The sequence below is a fragment of the Myxozyma melibiosi genome (assembly GCF_037950935.1).
Source record: "Myxozyma melibiosi strain Phaff 52-87 chromosome Unknown BZA70scaffold_1, whole genome shotgun sequence".
Classification (NCBI taxonomy): Eukaryota; Fungi; Ascomycota; class Lipomycetes; order Lipomycetales; family Lipomycetaceae; genus Myxozyma; species Myxozyma melibiosi.
The window spans coordinates 382,622-400,205 of NW_027042915.1; the positions used below are offsets into that span (position 1 = coordinate 382,622).

At 51.6% G+C, this 17,584-nt stretch overlaps 5 protein-coding genes across 5 annotated transcripts; 3 read left to right on the forward strand and 2 right to left on the reverse strand.

Moving 5' to 3' along the window:
• The first annotated feature begins 23 nt into the window (after nt 1–23).
• BZA70DRAFT_270564 (uncharacterized protein) lies at nt 24–3,296 on the forward strand. Its single transcript, XM_064911314.1, has 3 exons — nt 24–717; nt 774–894; nt 1,000–3,296. Exons 1-3 carry the CDS (start codon nt 240–242, stop codon nt 2,843–2,845), a joined length of 2,445 nt encoding a protein of 814 aa, XP_064770164.1. The 5' UTR covers nt 24–239; the 3' UTR covers nt 2,846–3,296.
• A 645-nt stretch (nt 3,297–3,941) lies between these two features.
• On the reverse strand, nt 3,942–8,112 carry BZA70DRAFT_4997 (GPI inositol-deacylase). Its single transcript, XM_064915151.1, has 3 exons — nt 7,628–8,112; nt 6,076–7,480; nt 3,942–6,021 (listed from the first exon to the last, which is right to left on the reverse strand). Exons 1-3 carry the CDS (start codon nt 7,991–7,993, stop codon nt 4,211–4,213), a joined length of 3,582 nt encoding a protein of 1,193 aa, XP_064770165.1. The 5' UTR covers nt 7,994–8,112; the 3' UTR covers nt 3,942–4,210.
• Nucleotides 8,113–8,579: 467 nt separating this feature from the next.
• Nucleotides 8,580–10,519, forward strand: BZA70DRAFT_270569 (uncharacterized protein). The gene has a single exon (XM_064911315.1). It carries the CDS (start codon nt 8,783–8,785, stop codon nt 10,181–10,183), a length of 1,401 nt encoding a protein of 466 aa, XP_064770166.1. The 5' UTR covers nt 8,580–8,782; the 3' UTR covers nt 10,184–10,519.
• On the reverse strand, nt 10,520–13,726 carry BZA70DRAFT_292526 (exosome complex exonuclease exoribonuclease-like protein). Its single transcript, XM_064914382.1, has 4 exons — nt 13,473–13,726; nt 13,325–13,416; nt 11,355–13,270; nt 10,520–11,291 (listed from the first exon to the last, which is right to left on the reverse strand). Exons 1-4 carry the CDS (start codon nt 13,672–13,674, stop codon nt 10,541–10,543), a joined length of 2,961 nt encoding a protein of 986 aa, XP_064770167.1. The 5' UTR covers nt 13,675–13,726; the 3' UTR covers nt 10,520–10,540.
• Nucleotides 13,727–13,869: 143 nt separating this feature from the next.
• Nucleotides 13,870–16,279, forward strand: BZA70DRAFT_270573 (uncharacterized protein). Its single transcript, XM_064911316.1, has 10 exons — nt 13,870–14,055; nt 14,163–14,393; nt 14,453–14,594; nt 14,660–14,770; nt 14,844–15,115; nt 15,174–15,529; nt 15,587–15,707; nt 15,774–15,968; nt 16,034–16,098; nt 16,167–16,279. The coding sequence occupies exons 2-10, from the start codon at nt 14,220–14,222 to the stop codon at nt 16,234–16,236; spliced, it is 1,506 nt and encodes a 501-aa protein (XP_064770168.1). The 5' UTR covers nt 13,870–14,055; nt 14,163–14,219; the 3' UTR covers nt 16,237–16,279.
• The last annotated feature ends 1,305 nt before the right edge of the window (nt 16,280–17,584 follow it).

Sequence of the window (17,584 nt, forward strand, 5' to 3'; positions counted from 1 at the left end):
ATTCACAGTGAACTAAACCACCTGGGCATCTCTCACGTGACCAAACACAAACCCTCTCGGTGACACTTCCTGTCAGCGGTCCCAGTCGCCATCACCAACAGCGGCTCTCGCTTTCTCTCCTCCGCGCTCATCCTGTTCACGTCTCTTCCCCATCCACACCCCGGTCCGCCATCGTCCATCCTCTAATCCGCTTCTCCTCGTCCTTCTTTCTTTCTTCCTCCCCTCCCGCTCCGATCGGCATGGCGCCCGCCGACCCTTTCGCCGGGCGCACCGCCTCGAACTCCATCTCGAAGCCTTCCCCAGCCCCCATCCTCGCTGCTCTCTCCACCCACTCCCCGGCCTCATCCACCCATTCGCACTCAAAACCCTCTGTCCGCACTGCGTCCCCGTCTTCTGCATCTACCGCCGTCATTGATGATTGGTCCCAGTTCCTCGACGCAATCCTGCAAGAACTCCACTGCTCAATCGCCAAATACGGCATACCATCAAACGACTTCTCCGTCCTGTCCTGTGGCTGCGTCGCCTCCGAGCAATGGGCCCGATCGCGACTGCCAAACCTCCAGCTTAAAGTCTGTCCGAACTGTGGCAATCCGACCGAGCTGAAAAAACCGGTCGTGCCACTCAGAAATATCTACAACATCGTCATGGACAAGCGCAGGGAGTTGGGGCTGCCGATACCGGAGGAAGTTGGCTCAGACGAAGAGCCTGAAGATGAAGGTATCGTTATCTATTGCTTGCTTTTGTAACTGTTGAATTTCTAATCGTCTTCTCAGCAAATCTGTTCCGACCCGAGGCTATCAGCCGCCGCACTTCGTCCCGTAACGAGCCACGATTGCCCGGAGTGTCTCGTCTTCGAGTAGACACTGGCAACGACTTTGGAAATATTGGTTCTGCGTATGTTCCTTGTCTTTGTGTGTTATAGGGAGTCTCCATGTTTTTCGTTTCATTCGGTCATGTTCTGCCTCCCATGAGCTTGAGCTCTGTACTGACTGGCAGCAGTGACAGCGGTGATTCCCTAATTCGCAAATCTTCCAGCTTAAGCGGTCAATCGGATCTCGTCGATGGAAGCGCTGGCCGCGTATCTCTAGATCGACGTTCTTCCTCAACAAACAATGGCGGCCCCGGCCTCTCGAATTCCCTCCCCGTCAGCGGCGGCGGTGGCCCGCCCTCGCCGAAAATGACCCTCGTCAGTCTTTTCTCGTCCGTCGCACGCCAAACATTCAACAATTCATCAAGCGACTTGTCTCCTCGCGGCAGTGCAATCCTGACTCCCACCGGCGGTCGACGAGAAACCAACGAGTACGATAGCGTGATGTCGTCTTCGTTCACGCCGCCTTCGTCGCTAATTTCGCAGCCGTCGGCATCCTACAAATCCGGATCCGGCGCGTTCTCGTCTCAGATTTCGTCGTCGTCGTCTGGCATTGAGCCATGGCAGATGTCGTCGCGCTCAGATTTCGTGCCAATAATGATGACCCCCGAAGACGAGTTGCGGGAAAAACAATATACAGAAAACTATCCGCTTTATCGCAAGGACCTGAGGTATCCGACCCAGACAAGTCGGGGGTTCTCTATGATTCCACGTGGCAAGGTGTTTGAAGGAAGCGCTATCTCACCCGACACTCGGACGTTTGCGCTAGTGGCTGAGAAGCGCTGGGAAGTGTACTCGATCCCGACCTGCTTCAAAGTCGGGACTACACCGCAGCTGTTGTGTGTCGGTAAGAATACGGGCGAGTATGGAATGTCGTGGGATACGTGCACAAAGAGGGATCCGGATGAGTCGATACGGAATATAAGTTGGGCGCAAAGCATGGCTGCGATGTCGAACAGGTTCTTGGTGATTGCGGGAACGAATGGCGTGGTGCGCGTGCATGATTTAGAAAAAGGCGGAATGGCTGTCTTCACAGAGATATCAAAAGACCCAATCCGGTGCGTTGCGATCTCGGAAGACGGCATATTTCTTGCTTTCGCAGTCACGTCGCGCGACCTAGTCTCCGGAACCGAGCAACCGACGATCGTTCTGCATAACCTGAGCCACCTGCTCGGGATCACAACCAGTAAATCCAAGCCGATGCTGATCGACATGCCCTACCGCGATCCTCTCAAGACTCTCGCCTTTTCTCCCGACGGCAAACTACTCGGCTGCTCGACCGCGCTAGAGTCAAGGTTCATGGTCATCAATCTGCACGACCCCAGCCATCCCCGACTAGTCATCCGGTCTTCGCGCAAGATCGACCCAGCATTAGAATCCGAGGGTATCACATGTCTGCGGTTCTTCCCCGGCAACAGGCTAATGGTCGTGGCCTCGGTCGCCTCGGACGCGCATCCGATCGTGGTCGAGATCGTGATGCCGAACAACGACCCTCCCTCGGCCAAGTTTTCGCGCGCAATGTCCAGCAGCTCTTTCGGATCCGGCAGTTTCCCGAGCCAAGACGACGACGACTACCGGATTGGCACTTCTGCCGGCAGCGGCGGCGCGACCGGTGGCAGTTCCGCCGGCGGCAGCGGGAGCTTGCTCCAGCCGAAACTGCGCAGCCGGTTCCACGAAGTCGGGTCGACGATCCACCAAGCCGCTGTCTCGCCGCGGGCCAACTCGGTCGCGCTTCTCGACCGCAACGGAACAGTCTACCTGACGCATTTCCTGCGCGCCGAGTCCGAGCACCGGCGCGTGGTCGCGGTCGTGGACGTCACGAGCGCGAATAAAATCAGCGAGTGCGCGTCGATGCGGTTCTCGCCCGACGGTCAGAAACTGATCTTGGTCGACCGCAAAGGTATCTTGTATATAGAGGATTTCGGCGCCAAAGCCGAGCATGGTGAGACTTTGAAGAAGTGTAGGATTATAAAGTGACGTGTTGCTCTTTCACAATTTTTTTCATTCCCATTTTATTGTTTTCACAACACTTTACTTCTGGATTTTTTTCTCTTTCGATGGCTGTTTTTTATAGAATTGTTTTATTTATTTTCTTGACGAGTGATGATTTTACTTACCATTTATGTCTCCTCCCCCTCTTACCTACTCTTCCTCTTCCTCCCCTTTTTTCTATTCTTATTTTGTATTTTCTGTATCTCCTCGGCGTTGGGTTACTTCTTATTATTTCTAATCTATCCATTCATCTTATCTCTCCTTACCGTCCCACTACATTATTCTCGATCTCCCGCGGTCCATCTCATTTCTTCCTTCGTCCCCTCTACTCACTCATCTTTTCTCACGTTTGAAATCGTTCTGGGATGTTGTTACTTTTCATTTCTAACACATTTTATCTCATATTGAACGAGTAGTCGTCGTAATAATCACTATTCCTTCATATTTCTTTAACACGTTTTATTAAAATTCTCATGCTAGATGTGGAAACTCGCTTACTTTGTAACTCCAAGACTCTCGAGAACTTTATACGCGAGAACAGCGCTCGTTTAAATTTGGTTTAATTTTTAGGCATCGTTCTTCACAAGTGAATGATTTCTGATGTTTTCAAGTGCTGGGTAAACAGACTAATCTATGAGTCAAGCAAATATTTACGAAGATTATCGGGTTACAGGCGAATTGGTTTATTTCGTTATGCCACCATTCAACGCACCGGCAATGAAGACCTCTTTCGGATCTACACTCCACCCTCTTCACGAACAACCTACACACCAACACCCGCCATCTCCAACTCTTTTACTCAATTTCTCTGACCGTGCAATATATAACTATATATATTTTGAATAATTTGTGCTTCATAATTCCTATATATCATCTCCGTTCTATGCTCCTTGTAAAGACATCGAAGAAAAAAAACTCTGGCTAGAATAAAAACCCGCTTTCAACTCAACTTCAAGGATAGCCATCAATGCGAATATTATAAAAATAGCGAAATGTATGGACAAAGAACAACAACAACAAGAAGAAGAAGAAACGTAAAAAAAAGAGCAGCAACGACGATGGAATGTAAATGCGTGAGATTGATAAATCGTTGATATATAAATATAGCGGAGGAAGAAGAACGGGGAGAATAAGGAGACCTTTTGTCAGGGAAAAGAAAAATTGCAAAAGATATGTGAAGAAAAACAACAACGAAACGCCACGATTAAAACTGATGACATGAAAGGAATATTAGGATAAAAGTAAAAAAATCAAGAAAAAAAAGGAAAAATAGGTGCATGAATTAATCAACCAGCAGCAATCTGCGCTGGTCAGTCCTCTTCATGACATAAAATGCAAATACTGTTTTAGCTACTGCTTGCCATTCATACTCGGCACGCGTTCGAGCTTGCGATCAAAATACGAAGTGACCGTCGTCGACGACCCACAGCTCGCCTGCAGCGTCGTGGCCGTGCTACTCGCCGACGTCGGGACTGTTGCAATCACACTGCTGCTACCGAACGACGTCTGCGGAAGCTTCATCGCCAGCTCGGAGTCGACTTCGCCGCTGCCGTTGCCGGAGCGCTCGCTGTTGTAGCTGTAGTTGCCGCCCGAGAGAAGTTCGAGGTAGACGATGAACAGCCAGAGCGCGAAGATGTTGACGATGTGGTGGAGCCAGTAGGCGTTGAGGATGCCGTGCAGGCAGGAGTAGACGATTAAGTAGACGAGCAGGATCTTTGTCACAATCTGCTGCTTGACCTGCGTGTTTCTCGGCAACATCTTGCCGGAGATCATATTCTCCACCAACAAGATAATCGGCATGATTGATAGCAGATTATGATGCGACGAAAACGGCGTCGTCCATTTGACAGACAAATTGTGGATCCACACCACCAGCAGCGGAATGTTGATCGGCAGAATCCAAATCATCAGCATCAAGATCGACACCGCAAAGTTGGAAAACATCGGGCTAAACCGCTCCGACAGCCCGTACTGATAACTCTGCGTGCGAAGCGACTTTATGCACGTGTTGATGTGCACGATAAACACGACAATGAACGCAAACTGAAACGGCACGTACGCAGAAACAATCAGCAGCAGCGTGAAAATCGTGATCAGTCTCTTGCCGCCGCTAAACACCGCTAGCATGCTCACAAAGTTGTACAGGCCCACAAACAGCTGCGTCAGCAGAAACGCGAAAAACCGCAGCAGCAGCGTGCTAGAGAAAAACTTGCCCACGCGCTCGCGCGAGGTCAGCACGCGTGGTATGGTCTGCGACGGAGCTGTTGGGGGCGAGTCCGTGCCGGCAGGCGGCGAGGCTTGCAGTTTCATTGCGTCGAGGCAGTCGAGAGTCGTTGCGATGAATAGCAGCACGATCGCGACGACGTAGTAGACTACGATGCACAGACCGGTCGCGAGCGTGAATAGAAGCGGTCCGAGGAGACATAGTCGCGGATCCGAGATGCCGAGAAACAAATCATTGTCGCGGATGATGCGGTACACCGGTCTGTCGTTTATACTAGCGTCCGCGTCTGACGATCCAGCAGGCTGATCGGCCGGATCCATAAACGGAAGGGTTGAAGTCGGAAACAGATGCGGCGAAAGAGCGATAAATGATGCAGAGACAAGACAGAGAATGGGGAGTGCTTTTCCGATAAACGCCTCCAACGCCGCTCCAAATGTGATGAACGTACCGCTCGCGTCATAGATGTTGAATTGCATGAGCATAACCATCCCCACGATAGCAAGCGGCAGCGCAGCAGTAGCAGTCCGGTACCGAATCACTAAATTTCCCAAACTTCCCAGCATATCCACCGACACCCTCAACGTGACCTGCTCGTCGCGCTCACCGCACGCAGTCGTGGGGTCGCGCCAGATCTGCAACTTCAAAGTCTGCTGCTGCTCCGAGAACGAGCCACCGGGGAGAGACGTCAGCGGCACGAACGGTGCCGCGCCGTGGAACCCGATCTGGATTTTTCGCGCGTTGGGGAAGTACTTGGACTCGTGCGGATCCGAGAGGAATTGGCGGATGAGAGGCGCAAACATTTCGCTGTCGGCGCACTTGCTCGGCGCGAGATCGAGTTTGTACGAGATCAGACTGTTTGACAGACCGCTCAGGGTCACTTCTGAAAAGCCGGCGCGGCCGGAAGGTAGAGAGATGGTGAGATCACCAGAGAGAGATGCTGGAAGAGATTTGTTAGTCCAATGCTTGATGTATATGACAATGAATTACTTACATTTTAGATCGAGATGCATGTCGTATTTGTAGGCGGTGCTGTCGATCATTTCCATCGTAACAAACCCGGATGTTTCGTCGGCATACGAGTCCACCACGGCGACGTACTGATACTTGAATAAATCTCCCATTCTGTACTGCACATACGAAAACACGCTTCCGTCGTGCGCAAATTTTGAGTCTCTTGTGGACGCCGGCAGCACGACCTTATCCTGCGCCATATTCGAGCACACAAACGTCAAAGTCTTGCTATCCGGTTTCGAAAAATCGAGCACGTTGTTGAATGTATGTAGGTAATCTGAGTCAAACGTGTTGCGGTGCGACGACTGGCAGAGAAAAATGTCGACGCGCTGGTCTTTGCCGTCGAGCTCTAGAGTCTGGTCGGTTAAGATGCTGAGGATATCATCTTTTGACTCTGAAAGGTCGGCGGGGATGGGCAGCAGATGTACCTGCGGCCGTCGGTAGCTCCCGAGACCGCGGAGGGTCAATCGCTTTTGACGCTGTTTTGATATTATGCTCGGCGTGTCCTGGACTCTAAGTAAAGTGTCATGGCCCAGTGCCAAGGGCGCTTTCTTGGCCACTTCAGGCTCAAGACCGGTGAGAAACTGAGACCGGAATACTTCCATGCGTGCTTCCAAGCTCTTCGTCTGTGTAGGTTCTCGAGTGTCGACGACGTGAAGAAGCGCCTGGGCGATCGCGCGACGTAGTTGGTTACACCACACAACAGCCAGATGATCGACTCCGGTCCAGACATTGGGAATGGAGGACGTGAACACTGTGAATCCGTTGGTTGATGGCAATAGGGATGAGACGCTGGTGAAGTCTGAGGGAACGATCGCGTCCAACTTTCCACCGGTGATAGAGATCAAGGAGACTGAAGCTAAAGGGTTCTTGCCTACCAGGTCGTCAGAGTACGACTTGCGCCAGTACTGGTTGATTTTCTCAAAGATGTTGACAATGTCCCAGTCGAATGTTGCCGGGGGTACGACGTGAGGAGTTGAGAGGGTGATGATTGTGTTTACCGAGTCCGGACGGTAGTTTGGCAGCGTCAGCATCGTACGCGCTACGATTCCGCCCATCGAGTGACCGATCAGAATAACAGAGCGAGGCAGCGGTGTGTCGTCGCCGTTCTCGTTCCGCGAGGGGCTGTAGAGGGAGAGAATGAATGCGATTGCGTCGTTCAGGTACTCGGCCTGGTCTAGGAGAGTGTGGCCGTGAAATGCAGTAAAATCCTCGTTGAAATCGGCGGTGAAAAAGTCGAGACTGGAGGAGCCGGGATCATCGCGGAAGGTGCCTTTGGCGAACAGGGCGTCGTAGTACTGGTGGGCAGCTTCGGCGGCGATTTCTCGAACTTGTTTGTAACTACCCGCATTCCCGGGTATAAACAGGACTGGCACACCGCGGGGCTATAAGAAATGCAGTAAGACGTGGTTAGAAGGTGTTGCAAGGTAGAAAACATAAATACATGATATGATGGATGGGATATTCGACAAACAACACAAGGCGCACACAACAGCAAAGGAGAAAAAAAGGGGAAGAGAGGGATGACCTACCTCGCGCGTGTTATCCAGCGTCTGCTCGCGATACAAAAAAAGCGAATACTTTGAAGCGAAGCGAGTGTGATCGGTGTCGAAGCTCTTGATTTTCGCATAAGATGGAGAGTAAAAGGCAGGGTTGCATCCCTTTGAGTCGACCTGCCTCCTCAGGGAGGAGTACAGCATGAGGCAGAGCACGATGGCAGTGAAGACGACGACCGAGAAAGTGCGGTAGTAGGTGCCGGCGACGGAGGAGGAGGCGACATACTGCAATTGCTGGACCGAGGACCGTCGACGGAAGTACTTCGAGGAAGGCAGCAGACGCGCGGGCAGCTTTGGCGGCCGAGCCGATGCCGGCGTGACCGGCGAGGGCGGGGCCGACATGGACGACAGAGAGGGTGGATGATCAGAGACAGGCGAGAGCTGGGCGCGGGTTCATCATAGGCCTTGTGGAGAGGAAGGGGGGTTTATCAGAGGGCGTGGAGATGGCTGGTGGAGGTTGGGTCTAAACGGAGGAGCAGCGGAGAAAGCGTAAAAAGCGTAGCGGCGAGCGAGGCGCACAGAGCGCGTACAAGGACACAGCCAGAGTATCACGACCACCGCCAGCAGCGCGCGCGCCCCGCCGCCGCCCGCAGCTGCGGTGATTGTCTACGGTCTACGGTCTACGCGCAGCAGCACGCGCTGGCTGCCAGCCCCGTCGCCGCTGCTCTGCGCGCTGGTCGGCCGCGGTGCAGGGCGCACGATAGGACGCTCCCAGCAGAGCCGGCAGCAGGGAACACGGCAGATTGCGATAAGCGCCCGAACCGGCTTAGCGCGTGCGTGGCGGCGAAACAGAGTGCGCGGTGGCCAAAGAACGGTGTCAGCAGCGGGTCTGGTGTCCATGCGGCTCGGGCCCGCCCAACGCCGCATTCGTCGCTCGTCCGAGGCAGGCAAACTCAAACCAAACTCTGCTTTGTTATTGCTTCCAGGCACCAAACCTCCGCGTCTTTTTTTGCCTCTGCTCGCCTTGTTCGCCTTTTTGCCTTGTTGCGCGCTGTTTGCTTGCCTTGTTGCCGTCTGCTGTGATAGTCCTGCTTGTTGACCGCGTAGAGACTCTACTATATAAGCACCTCCTCCGCCTCGCTCGCTTCTTCTCGCTACTCCTCCTCGGCGCCCCGCAGACCAACCTCCACCATGTCTTCCCACCGCACCTCCCCCTCCGTCTCCTCCTCCATCGCCGACGAGCAGCACTCCACCCACGAGTCCGTCGAGTCTGTCGAGTCCGCCGACGAGCTCCACACCGCCACCGCCGCCGCCGTCGTCGCCCGGCCCACTGAGGTCCTCGTCAACCGCCGTGTCTCGGCCACCCCATCTAATGCCTCTGACCTCACCACCACCGCCGACTCCGTCCCCTCCACCGTGCACGAGACCATGCCTCCGCCGGCCTCCTCTTCTGCTGCCGTGACCGAGAGCTACCCAGACCCCCCTCCGTCTCCCACGGCGTCGACCACCAGCTTCCGCAGCGCCGAGCAGTCCGTCTACGACACCGACGCTTACACCACCGACGCCTATGTCGACGCCTACGACGACGAGGACGACGCTTCCTCTATCTCGACCATCCCCGGTGGAGTCGCCGCCGCCACTGCCACTACTCCAGCCGCCGCCGCCGCTGCCTCTACCGCTACCCCGACGGCAGCCGGAGGCGCGACTACCCCGCCCATGTCCGAGACCGAGATCTTGAACGCCTTCCCCGCTACGCCCGCAGCTGCAGCTACCACCCAGCGCAGTGCGCCGGAGTCCTCCACGCCCACCAACACCTCGAGCACATCGAGCAAGGAGAAAATCCTCGCTGGTGCTGCTGTCGGCGCAACTGCCACCGCTGCTGGTGCCGCCGCCGCTACCCGCAAGGCCGCCGCCCCCGCAAAGAAGCCTGCCGGCAACATCAGCGCGGCGGAGAAAGGCGTTGCCGCTGCTGGCTCGAAGGGTCTGTCTTCCAAGAAGAAGTGGATTGCTGCCATAGTTCTCTTCCTCGTGATTGCCATCGGTGTCGGTGTCGGTGTCGGCGTGGGCGTTGGCACAAAGCACCACAACAACAAGAGCAACAACAGCTCGAGTGGGTCTTCTGGCAGCTCCTCCTCGCGCACTTCGTCTACAGCGCTGCCTACCTCGTCGACTTCCGCGGCCGGAATTGCCTCTGCTTCTGCCTCTGCCAGCGCGTCCGCCTCATCGCATGCTTCCAGCAGCGTTTCCGCCTCTGCCTCCGGCTCTGCCATGTCTACGGCCTCCTCAAGCCACGCCTCGTCGTCAGCCCGCTCATCATCGAGCGCGTCCGACAGAAGCACCACCCCTCTCGTCGCCGCAACCTCCACCTCTCGTGCTGCCTCGTCCTCCGCACTCCCTTCCACCGCGTCATCCTCCCTGAGTGCCTCGCGATCGCTCGTGACCTCCACCCTCGTCTACACCACCGACGTCGAGGTCTCGACCCACACACTCGCCACAAACACCTACTACGACCTGCCGTACACCACGTACTATACCACCGCAATCCCCACGCTGGTGACTTCCTACGTCGTGCGCACCGTCTCTAGCTCATAAGCTCGCTCGCCGGCGGTTCTTTCCCTTTTATTTCGATTCTTTTGCTTTTTGTGTATCTCAAGTTCAGGACCTCGAAATCGTCCTTTTTGTAACATACTATTCTTTTCTTTTTTCTTGATGTTGTGATGCTTACTTTTTTCTTTGTTTCTGTATTCTAATGTATAGCTTCTGAATACCAAACCTGCCTTTGCCGAGTGACATGTTTCTGATTTTGTCTTTGCTTATCTTGTTTTATTTGGAAAAAAAAATGTGGTCATGGTCAAATGCCCACTCACATTCGTTTTCTTCTTACTCTACTTTAACTGTAGCGTTTCAATATAATACAAGTACATAAAAAAACCCTTCTTAACCTCCCCTCTACTCAATCTGCGGACTCTGCAACCGAAGCGCAACCTTCCGCTTCCCAGTGCTCTCCTCCAAGACAGTCTCGACATGCACAGTCACCTTGTCAAACAACTGCAGCCGCACCTCCTTCTCCGTTCCGGCATTAAACTCAAGCGCGTAATTCGCCTCGTCAAAAGTGTACTCGACCTTCATGTCTCGCAAATGAATCGGCCCTTCAATTCCAAACTGCGGGATAAACACCACAAACCCGTTCGAAAACACCTTCATCACGTATCCCTCCACGTCCAGCTCGCGATTCTTCAGCGCCTGGCCGATATAATACTCCACCGACGCACGTCCCGCAAACTGCGCGTTGCGGTGCCGCTGGTTGATGTTCTGGCACACCCGCTCGAGCTTGGGCTTATCGCGAAGACTCTCATGCAGAGGTTCGTACGCGATCGCCGACGCCAGCTGTCGATGAGCAACAATGTCGGCGTACCGACGAATCGGACTCGTCCAGTGCGTATAAATCTCAGACGCGAGACCGTAGTGGCGGAAATCAGACTCGGCCATCGTGCCGGAGCAGAAGTACTCGGCGGCCAGCATGCATCGCGTGGCCATGATACGGATCAGCGTGTTCAGGAATGGATCTGACGAGTCGACGCACGAGTCGAGACTGTCTGCTAGCTTCTTTGATGTTTCGGAGTTCAGCGTCATGTTCTTGCACACACGCAGCTGGTCTGCGAGAACCTCGAAATTCTCCTTTGGTGGCGGAGCGTGTCGTCTTAATAAAACACAAATTAGTTTAAAATTATCTCTCACTTCACAGAATAGCACAAACACTTACCGGAGCATGGCAGACTGAGGAAACGCATCATAAATCTTCGCCGCAACGCTAATATTAGCCAGCAACATAAATTCCTCAACAAGCGAGTTCGTCTCATGGGCTTTCTTGATCTCAACATCAACCGGATCCATCTGCTCGCTCTCAACCCGCACCTTCACCTCAGGACTCGCGAGGTTCAGCGCACCCGCGTCCATTCGCTTCTGCCTCAGCAACTTCGATATCTTGAGAAGAATTCGCATGCCCTCCGTCAACGAGTCAACATGGCTCTTGTCATCAATTCGAAGCTGCGCCTGCTCGTAGCTGAACGCCTCTTTCGACCGGATCACCGACTTTGTGAACCGCGTGCTCACAATCGTCGCATCTGGAGTCATCTCCCAAATAGCCGAAAAAGCAAATCGCTCTACATACGGCATCAGCGAGCACAGATTCGTTCCCAGCAAGACCGGAAGCATATCAATTCGCTTGTCGACCAGATACACCGTCGTTCCTCGCGAAGAGGCCTCGAGATCCATGGCGGTATCAGGCTTCACAAAGTGAGAAACATCAGCAATATGCACGCCGACTTCGTAATTTCCATTAGGAAGCACCCGCGCATGAAGAGCATCGTCAATGTCTTGACAGCCAGGGGGATCGATACTGCACACCAAAAGTTCACGAAGATCTTCTCGGCCGGTCCAGCGGGGATCGGACGTATCTGTTGGAACTTTCCAGTCGTGACCTTCGGCTGGCAAGCAGTCCAACACAGATTGGGTGAAAGGTTGATACTGCACGTTGTACTCTAGTAGAAGAGCTTCCGTTTCCGCTTCCTTCGATTCTATGTCACCCAGTACGCGAATAAAATGGCCGAGCGGATACCGCGAGGACGCGTCCCAAGAGTCCACCGCCGCAAGAATACGCTTTCCAACCAGACCGGTAGCGCGTCTTGTACGAATCTTGATCTTGGATATGCGTTTATCCATAGGAATCAAGAACACCGTAGTCTGGCGTCGCGTTCCCGCTGCGTCGGAAGAGATAGAGGAAGCGTCAATATGACCAACGTAAAAACCCCAATTTCTCCTGATGACGCCGACAACTTTAGCCGTTGGCTGAATTCTAAACTCAGCAGATGTATTCTTTGCTTTTAACTTTTCTTGCAGAGCCGCGTGCTCCTTCTCCGTCACCAAAGTATCATCGTCATCCTCCGCTTCAGGGTTGTCGTCTTTCGTGATGGTTTCCTCCTCCACAATCTTCGTAGATGGTTGTTTCCACTCAGACTCTGGAAGCACTTCGACGACAACAACGTCGCCATGCATGGCGCGGTTAAGACTTTCTCTTCCAAGCACGAGCAAAGGCCGCTCAAAAGATGGAACAGACACACTTCCTTCCAGGTAGTTGTACTGACTGATACTCAAAACTCCCTGATGAAAGATGCCGGCCTTGATACCTCCCTGAATCCGAGAGGTGGAGTAATATTCTTGATACACAAGTTTCTGAGGCGCAGTGACATCACTGGTTTCCGATACAATCATATCCAGCAGCGCGTCGGTATCTGGCAGCGCTTTGACATAGCTCTCCAGGTTGGTGCATGCAACCCCAAGCTCTTTGGCCTTTCGCAGGCAGTCGTTGTCGTTCGACACCAATAAAATCTCGGGAATCGCTGAAGATTTTCCGATCGTTTCATCTAGATGTACACGGTACCACGCGCAGGCAGTTCGAATAGCCCGGTCGTTCTTGTCGTTGACTGACTCACCGGGAAGTCGCTCCACAAACGTCTCCTGTCTGAACTCGTTATGAAATACGTAAAATCTTTTCTCCTGACTCAGCGAGAGAGCACGAAGTCTGTTGTATAGCGGAAGACTGATGTTGCGCAGTTCATCGAGGACCGTTTGCAAAACAATGACATCGTAAAACGCAGATTTGTGCTCCATTAGGTCCATCTGTTATTCATATTAGTAAGTCTTGAACTACAACACAAAAAGTGACGTGCTTACAGCTTTCACAAAAATATTTGTGTCTGGGATCAAGTAGTGCGCACCCCATGGCTTGACAGACGGCGGCGTGCGCGACAAGATAGCCGGGCGAACTACAATCGTGTTAGATATCCGTGCTCAACAAAAACCACAAAAACGAAACACGTACCAGCGCCAGAAGAATCCTTCGGAGGGTTCAGAATGCAAAGAGGACATAACTGCGATGAGCAGGGAATATCGGTTCTCAAGTAATGTTCCTGAACGATCTTAGTCGCCTTTCCTTTCCGCGAACGGACATACACCTTCTGCGACATCGACAGAGAGAACGCCGATGACCCATCTGGGTGGTGTCTCTTTATTCCCGTAGCCATTTCTGTCGTTGTTGCGGTCGTTGTTGTTTCTACGACCGAGTGGTGTATTTGTAATGGAGCTTGATCTGCCTCGTTATTTGAATTTTGATTTTTTTTTTCATTTACCCAAAGTCACGTGCCTACACGTGAACAACGACTGACATAACCAAGTATATAAGGAAGCTCGTCCGGCATCGAGGTAGGATCAACCACTTCAATTGATCCCCCCGCCTACAAGTTATTTTTGACATTGCAGGCCTCCCGATTGGTATATATCTCTCTGAATTACCTGCGCTGAAGACAGCGCAAATTTGGAGTTTACCGTTCGCGTTTCGACCTTCCTGTGAACTTCGACACACGCCCGAGGGCGATGGTTAACAGTCTACGTTAATTACTTTGGATGTGAGTACTCCACCTCCACAACCACATTCCGACCTTACTTTCTTCCCTACTTTTACAGGGCACATGTGGTGGATCTTAAGCAATTGCTGACGCTCTGACGTATATAGTCTATTATTTGGAACCTCGAACAATACCCAGGAAACCGCGAACCGACACTGCTCAATATGCTCTCTGAGGAGGCTCGTCTCGAGATCAACCTCGACCGAGGCCTCTCCCCTCAAGTATTCGGATGCCCACACGTCAAACAGCTTTTGGCCTCTGCATCCAAAGACATTGCTATCAGGAGCTACAAGCAGGCTTGCCGAGTTGCCTTCCAACTACGCCACAGAGATCACGACGTATGCGCGCTTTGTCTCTCCCGCTCCTTGTTCACTACCTGCTAACACCACTCCTTCAGATTTCTGCCTTTGAGGTTCGAAGGTGCCGAACGTGCTGCGACCTTCTGACAAGTACCTTCCTATGTCTCCAATGCCCCTTCGTTGGCTGCAGACGACTTCGTCATGGTGAAGCCCACCACTCCGATTCCGGCCATATGTTTGGTATGCCCGCAGATGTCTCTGCTTGTTCGTGACGGGAATAAGTGTGCTGATGAATTGTCATACAGGCGTCGACTCTCGTACAGCTCACATGTACTGCTTTGTTTGCCGAGACTACATTTTCAACCATCTGTTGGAAAATATTCGCATTAACACAGAACGTCTCGTCATCAAGAGAGGTAAGTCTTCGCGCACACCAAGTCTATTACCTATTGATAAAGATCCCTTACTAATATATTGTTGTATTTTTAGCGGCACTGAATAAGAATGGCGTCAAGAAAGACGCCATCACGAAAGAAGACGCCGCTCTGGTGGAGATGAACGCAAAAATGCCACCCTGTCGAGCACAGTCTGGTCTACGAGGGTTCCAGAACATGGGTGCTACCTGCTTCATGTCCGTTATCCTACAGAGCTTCATCCACAACCCAATTATCCGGAACGATTTCCTGTGCGGTGGTCATAACAGCAAGACCTGCACGCGTGAGAACTGCCTCAGCTGCTGCATAGATGAGATCTTCACAGAGGTTAGTAACCTCTACTTTCCTCGTGTCAACAACAACATATACTAACCACATGACACAGTTCTTCTCTTCTCCATCGACAACAGGCTTTGGTCCAGCGAATCTACTCACGACAGCGTGGAAAACTCAAAAATCTCTCGCGGGATACTCAGAGCAAGACGCGCATGAGTTTCTCCAGTTTGTCGTTGACCAGCTTCATCGTACCTCAGATCGACAAGCTCTATCTCAGCAAAGCGACTATTGCGGGTGCATCGTGCATCGCACCTTCTGCGGACAGCTCCAGAGCGACATCATCTGCCCGAACTGCAACAACGTGACGGTGACGGTTGATCCGCTAATGGATCTGAGCTTGGAGCTGAGAGACCGCAAGTCGGCAAACGCTAGCAGGATTCTAAGTCTTCAGGAGTGCTTGGAAAAGTCAGTCTGCTGCTGAATAACTCTTATGAATATAATGAATTTGCTGACCGGTTATAGATTCACGAGTCCCGAGAGGCTGGAAACGAAATACAACTGCTCATTCTGCTCGACTCGACAGGAAGTCACAAAGCAGCTGAAGATCAAGCGGTTACCCCTGGTTCTATCTATTCAGCTGAAGGTATGTTTGCACTCTGACAGTTACTTCCTCATTCTGACATTGGTGGCTAACTTGATTGACTTTCAGCGTTTCGAACATTCTCTCAAATCGAACAAGATCGATGATCACGTTCCATTCCCAGTAGAGATCGATATGACTCCATATACCACGCGCGAAAGATCCAAGAAGCGGTATACTTACGAGCTGCTTGGAGTCGTGTGCCACCAAGGGAAAATCAATACGGGTCATTATACCTGTTCGATGAAGAACCGCGAGGGACTGGTATGTCTTTTTTAGCTATTAAACTTGCAATCATATCTGTGGTCTGGCTGCTAACCCTCATGTAGTGGTTCAATTTCGATGACGCTATGGTCACTCTGTCCAGCGAAAAGCAAGTACTTGCATCCAGAGCGTAAGTCCCCAGTAACTCAAGTTGACCTTCCAGAAGAAACCATCTTTATTAACAGTCCATATATTTAGCTACCTCCTGTTCTACATTGTGAAGGATCTGGCAACCAGTGATAGCATAACGCCCAGCAATGGTTACTAGTGGGCGAATTTTAATATTAACGAATGTTTTTTATGAATGAACTTATTTTGAAAATATCTATCGGGCGCGGACTTTGTAGATGTAGTGTAGAGTCTTCATACTTTCCAGTAGTATACACTGGGGATGAACTAATATCAAACAACTGTCACTGTCGCTGCCATCTCGACCGTGAGCGTCGAGGCTGTGGAAGAGGGTATTTGATCTAGAGTCGTTCTTGCTCATGCTCTTTTGGTACAGTGGCCAAGGCTGAGAACAACACAAGAAGCTCGAAGGGCAATAAACGTAACGTTTGATTATGTAGCTTCTGAAATACCAAGCACGGCGTTGCCTTAAATTTGAAAGGAAGGCATTTGATCATTGATGCTGGCCTATCCGAGATGAGCAGGTGTAGGGTAATCACAGTGGCAGACGCGCCGTCAATAATCGACAGGGTTTTGCAAGTTCAATGACCCCCCAAGAACGCTCTCTCTGAACTCAGATTAATAGGATATTTTTCCAAGAGCTTTCACAAGACCCTGCGAAGTTTTATTAGCAGAGACTGAGATAATATGACTAGAAAGCTAGATTTTCCGTGACTTTATTTCGAAACGACCCTGCAGTGGTGGCTGGCGCGTCAACTATTCCAAAGATAGCATCGATATCACCTATCTCTGTCATAATAATCAGAACTCAGCACCCCTTTCTTCCCACATTTGTTTGATGTGCGTATGCTTTGAGCTTTGAGGCTACTGAAGGATGATTCAAAATATGTCTTGCTAGCGACACCATAAACGAACCAGATGTGATTTAAGACATCATCCGAAATGCGTGATTAGTTCTGCACAGCATATGATATTCTGGCCTCCTGTGATGGCACCGTTATTGTCACTGTTCCGCACCTGTCACTATGCACGCAGATATCGTCGTTTCTGAGCTCTTCAAGCTAAATGGTGTATAGTGTTGTGCGAAGTATGCGACAGAGTCGATGCTATAGAGCCGTTAACTGCGGTGTCGATCGTTCTAGGATCAAAGACTGTGATGCATCTAATGTTTAAACGTTGCATCTGATTCAGTGCTCTTGAACAAGGCCGCTGTTGCTTTCTGCCATAGTCTGAAGTCTGAATGTTAGGCGGTCTCGGTGAAACCAAGATGGTCAATCATGAGTGTTGTTAATATGATATGAATCTGTGATGATCTTGTTAGTAGAAGAATATGCGGTCTGAAATGAATGAATGAATGATATTCTTGTCAACCCGGAACTCTGTGGTGTATAAAGACTTATAGTCTGTGTACTCTTGTTAAATAATGGCGATTTATGACACTTCTGAAGTAGTTGAAGGTGGTGAAGACCAGATAGCGGAAGCACTGC

What these genes read in the sequence shown, in the direction of transcription:
- BZA70DRAFT_270564 (XM_064911314.1), top strand. Translation starts at nt 240, where the DNA reads ATGGCGCCCGCCGACCCTTTCGCCGGGCGCACCGCCTCGAACTCCATC. An exon ending in CGAAGAGCCTGAAGATGAAG is followed by an intron (nt 718 to 773) that starts GTATCGTTATCT and finishes TCGTCTTCTCAG; the next exon opens with CAAATCTGTTCCGACCCGAG. An exon ending in TTTGGAAATATTGGTTCTGC is followed by an intron (nt 895 to 999) that starts GTATGTTCCTTG and finishes GACTGGCAGCAG; the next exon opens with TGACAGCGGTGATTCCCTAA.
- BZA70DRAFT_4997 (XM_064915151.1), bottom strand. Translation starts at nt 7,993, where the DNA reads ATGTCGGCCCCGCCCTCGCCGGTCACGCCGGCATCGGCTCGGCCGCCA. An exon ending in CGCTGGATAACACGCGCGAG is followed by an intron (nt 7,481 to 7,627) that starts GTAGGTCATCCC and finishes CATTTCTTATAG; the next exon opens with CCCCGCGGTGTGCCAGTCCT. An exon ending in CATGCATCTCGATCTAAAAT is followed by an intron (nt 6,022 to 6,075) that starts GTAAGTAATTCA and finishes AATCTCTTCCAG; the next exon opens with CATCTCTCTCTGGTGATCTC.
- BZA70DRAFT_270569 (XM_064911315.1), top strand. Translation starts at nt 8,783, where the DNA reads ATGTCTTCCCACCGCACCTCCCCCTCCGTCTCCTCCTCCATCGCCGAC.
- BZA70DRAFT_292526 (XM_064914382.1), bottom strand. Translation starts at nt 13,674, where the DNA reads ATGGCTACGGGAATAAAGAGACACCACCCAGATGGGTCATCGGCGTTC. An exon ending in CAAATATTTTTGTGAAAGCT is followed by an intron (nt 13,271 to 13,324) that starts GTAAGCACGTCA and finishes TATGAATAACAG; the next exon opens with ATGGACCTAATGGAGCACAA. An exon ending in CCTCAGTCTGCCATGCTCCG is followed by an intron (nt 11,292 to 11,354) that starts GTAAGTGTTTGT and finishes TGTTTTATTAAG; the next exon opens with ACGACACGCTCCGCCACCAA.
- BZA70DRAFT_270573 (XM_064911316.1), top strand. Translation starts at nt 14,220, where the DNA reads ATGCTCTCTGAGGAGGCTCGTCTCGAGATCAACCTCGACCGAGGCCTC. An exon ending in CTTCAGGAGTGCTTGGAAAA is followed by an intron (nt 15,530 to 15,586) that starts GTCAGTCTGCTG and finishes GACCGGTTATAG; the next exon opens with ATTCACGAGTCCCGAGAGGC. An exon ending in TTCTATCTATTCAGCTGAAG is followed by an intron (nt 15,708 to 15,773) that starts GTATGTTTGCAC and finishes ATTGACTTTCAG; the next exon opens with CGTTTCGAACATTCTCTCAA.